The 3,877-nt window shown below is 47.0% G+C and overlaps 1 protein-coding gene across 12 annotated transcripts in view; it reads left to right on the plus strand.

Moving 5' to 3' along the window:
- Positions 1-1,444, plus strand: part of MTOR (mechanistic target of rapamycin kinase) — a 212,797-nt gene extending 211,353 nt beyond the window's left edge. For all 12 annotated transcript variants that reach the window (XM_040326325.1, XM_040326329.1, XM_040326326.1 and 9 more), the window contains one exon: positions 1,012-1,444. In XM_040326325.1, coding sequence (XP_040182259.1) covers positions 1,012-1,027 — 16 coding nt within the window. In that variant the 3' untranslated portion in view covers positions 1,028-1,444. The remainder of the gene's footprint in view (positions 1-1,011) is intronic.
- The last annotated feature ends 2,433 nt before the right edge of the window (positions 1,445-3,877 follow it).

Genomic DNA, 3,877 nt, shown 5'->3' on the forward strand with positions numbered 1-3,877 from the left:
GATAGGTCATGTGACAACATCAGCTGGACGATGTGTCACTGGTGTCCATGGAGTCTGAGGGCCCTAGCTGCTGTAGGGCGGATAAAATATACTGTTGGGCCCGATGTGGCCCATGGGCTGTACTTTGGAGACCCCTCCTTTAGGAATAATGGTTGGGAAGAATTCACTGCATGCCCCTTGTCTGTTGGCGGGGCTAAGCCATAGCGTTGCACATGTCTTGGTGAAGTCTCTACAGTGTATATCCGTCCTTCCTCCCTGGGTTGTGAAGTGTTGAAAATGTGCACAAAAGGATACTGTTTAGGGCAGTCCCTCAACTCGCTCACCCCTGGGTGCTGACTAAATTGTTTTCCACAAATTTCAGAAAGCTTTATTGCTACTTGAACAGAAGTACAGCAGGTCAAGGCACTGTTTGCCTTTGTCTGCTGCAACAACTTTACAGAAAACTGGGAGCACAAATAATTTAAAGCGCATGTTCCGCCAAAAATAAAATATTAAAAGCCAGCAGCTACAAATACTGCAGCTGCTGACTTTTAATATTAGGACACTTACCTGTCCTGAAGTCCAGCGCCGATCGCAGCAGAGAACGAGCGATCGCTCGTCTCTCTGCTGCTCCCCCCTCCATCCACGCTCAGGGAACCAGGTAGTGAAGCGTTGCGGCTTCACTGCCCGGTTCCCTACGGCACGAGTCGCGCCGTGCCCGCCGATTGGCTCCCGCTGTGTGTTCCCAGCACACAACGGGGGGGAGACGGGATGTGACGCAATGCCCGTCTTTTGCCCGTGAATGCCGGGCCGGAAGTGGGTGCAAATACCTGTCTTTAGACAGGTATCTGCACCCCCCTCCCCCCTGAAAGGTGTCAAATGTGACACCGAAGGGGGGGAGGGTTCCGATCAGCGGGACTCCACTTTAGGGTGGAGAACCGCTTTAATCATTTTGTTTGGCTGCCTCTCATGAAGAAACAACTTTTGCTGGTCCTTTTAATTCATGTGTTTTTTTTTTGTTTGTTTTTTTAGGTGTCCGTTCTGGTAAAAAGACGCTTGTTGCCGTTTCCGCAAATGTCTGAAGATGCTGTTTGATGCGTCACCAGTGATGGAGAGGCGTAATTGATTTTTATCCACATCAGACTGCAACAAGCTCCTGCTGAATGACTTTGGGATGGAGCGGACTTGTGTATATAGACTTTAAGCATTATACCATTCTCAATCATGGCCACAAGTGGCAGAGGCCACGCATTGTGCCTGGCCGTATAATGCAGGCTCGTGTCTTCTCTGTCCGCCGAAAAACAGCAACTGTCCAACCCCAACTTTAAATCAAGTGGACGCTGAGGATGTGTGGACACGTGGGTCTCCAGAGGTTGTGTAGCTGTGAAGAAAAAATAAAAATTATGATGGTCGATAAAGAAAATGTATATGTGATGATAAACTGCTTCGTTGCGGGTTTATATATTCTGTTGGAATTTTTAGATATATATATATATATAATATTTTGGAGTACTGCATGGAATTTTAGGATTACATTTTTAGGTCATATTTTCAGACCTTTTATCGGAGATCTTTGCCCTGAAATTAAAGGGGTACTCCAGCCCAGACAAGAATTACCAGTAAACTGATACAGATGTTGAATCCCCCGAGCACCGTTTGCCTCTACCCTGCCTTGTGTTTCAGGAGCTGTATATAAAAGGATCAAAGTGCCACAGATTTGTACAAAACCAGTAAACATTTTTATCTTGACGACGGGTCACAGGATCTAGCCAGGGCTCACAGCTCCTCCTCCACTGGGGCGTGTGCTGGTAATGGACGATACTGGACATCGGTCATAGAAAAAGGAAGGTTCCGGTAAAAATGAATACTACTTTGATTCTAAATCACCATTGCCAACTTGTGCTACACACCTGAGCTCTCATGCCTTTGTATACTGAGGTTGGGGGTATTCAGCTGCCATGGCGCTTTGCACTGTGGCAGGAATTGTACCCCCTGCAGCATTCTGCGGGTACTGCCGAATGCGACCTATTCAAATGAATGGGGCCGCTAGGCAAGGGCCCTGCAACTGTGGCAATTAAGGGATTAAAGCAGGGGTGCCCAATCTTTTGAAGAGTGAGGACCACTTAAGCAACTTGGTAACCAGTCGTGGGCCACAATGAGCGGAGCAGGCGGATGACGGGTCACGGCTACTCCATAGGCCCTCCGATCCGCCCATAGGGAAGGGGACAAATTTCCTTCTGTTTGGATTGGAGGTAGTCGGGTGTAAACGGACATCTGTCGCTATTGAGGGTCCCATTTGGTCGGGCTGATCGTGTGAAAAGGGCCCAAGACTGCTTTCACACTGATGTGCTGTGGTTTACCCACACCGCGGGTGCAGCATAGTGCACCTGTGTCTATCCTACGGGTTAGCTGAACTTTGCCATAGACTCCACTTGTGGCAAAAGCCGGTGCTGTAGAGCAGTGGTCATCAACCCTGTCCTCAGGGCCCACTAACAGGCCAGGTTTGCAAGTTAACTGAAACACATCACAGGTGATATTATTTGCTGCTCAGTGAATTGCAGTGTTCTAGTCTGCATCTCCCCAAGGTAATACATAAAACCTGGCCTGTTAGTGGGCCCTGAGGACAGGGTTGATGACCACTGTTGTAGAGGACACATCGGCTTATGGGGCTCTGCTCCGCAGCTGCGTTCTTCCTCTATCACCAGCTTCATTCACAACACTGATGTTGCGGTATGGTGGGTCGGCAACCTGCGATCTGGGCTTGCCAACCCACCAGTCCAGAGCAGGAGGTCGCGGGCCACATCAGAGGGCTCCGCGGGCCACTGGTTGGCCACCCCTGGGTTAAAGGATAGGTTTGCCTCTGCATTCTGCTCCCCCCCCCCCCCCCACTTTTTTTCCCTATATTAAATAGTTTTATTCGTTTTCAGAAAGAGGAAATCTTTACAAAAATGATTTGCACATATTTATATATATATATATATATATATATATATATATATATAATATTCTCTATAGACTTCAAATCTTCAACCCCCCCTTCAAAACAAAACCCCACTCTAGGCTCCCTCCTTTTCTCGTAGTTTTCTCCAACTGCTCCCCCCTTCCTGTTTTGACAGCTAGCTCACAATCCTTTCGCCGCTAGCTGTCACAATCTGGAAAAAATAAAACACGGCCGCGTGGGGCTCAGCCCGCCTGGCCGCGTCATTCATTCACAGTGTTCTGTGAATGAATGGACTAAAACTACCGACAGCCTTTGTGGCTGACGGCTTGTAGTTCTCCATGAACTTCCATGGCGCTGTTGCGTGCTCTATGTAGTTTTATTGATGCTTTCTGTCGGTGTACGGTCAGGCAACATACACTGACAGTCTGCAGGGGACCTGCATGGCATCGGTGATCTGCTGATTTGCAAGTGCAATGCTTTCAGGCTCCTAAAAAAAAATGCACATTTTTTACTTGCAAAAAAAGTGCATTTTTTATTTCTAAAAAGGCAAACTTATCCTTTAAAGCAGATGATACAATACCACCTCACCACCTGTCAAATGCTCTCTGAAGAGCGATCTCAACATGCATCACTCCTCAGACACCAAAGCAAGTGTAAAGGAGCCCTTAGGGTTTCTCCGGTTGACACAGAACTGCTTTTTAGGAATTTACCTCAAGTTACTTTTCACCTATCAGTGGGTTCCGTGCTCCACCAACGCATCTTTTGTTTTTAAGGGGGTAGTTGGGGTAAAAATAGGTAGACCACCCTACTGTTGAAAGTTTTAGTTGTCTGGCTGCCATGCTGATCCTTTGATTTAAAGCAGATGTGAAACCAATCCTTAAAAATCTCTTCTAATCTTTAATATGTTCATTTCAAAAGTAATTTACGATATTGTTAAATCTGCAACTTTTTATAAAA

The sequence above is a fragment of the Rana temporaria genome, chromosome 10, assembly GCF_905171775.1.
Source record: "Rana temporaria chromosome 10, aRanTem1.1, whole genome shotgun sequence".
Lineage (NCBI taxonomy): Eukaryota > Metazoa > Chordata > Amphibia > Anura > Ranidae > Rana > Rana temporaria.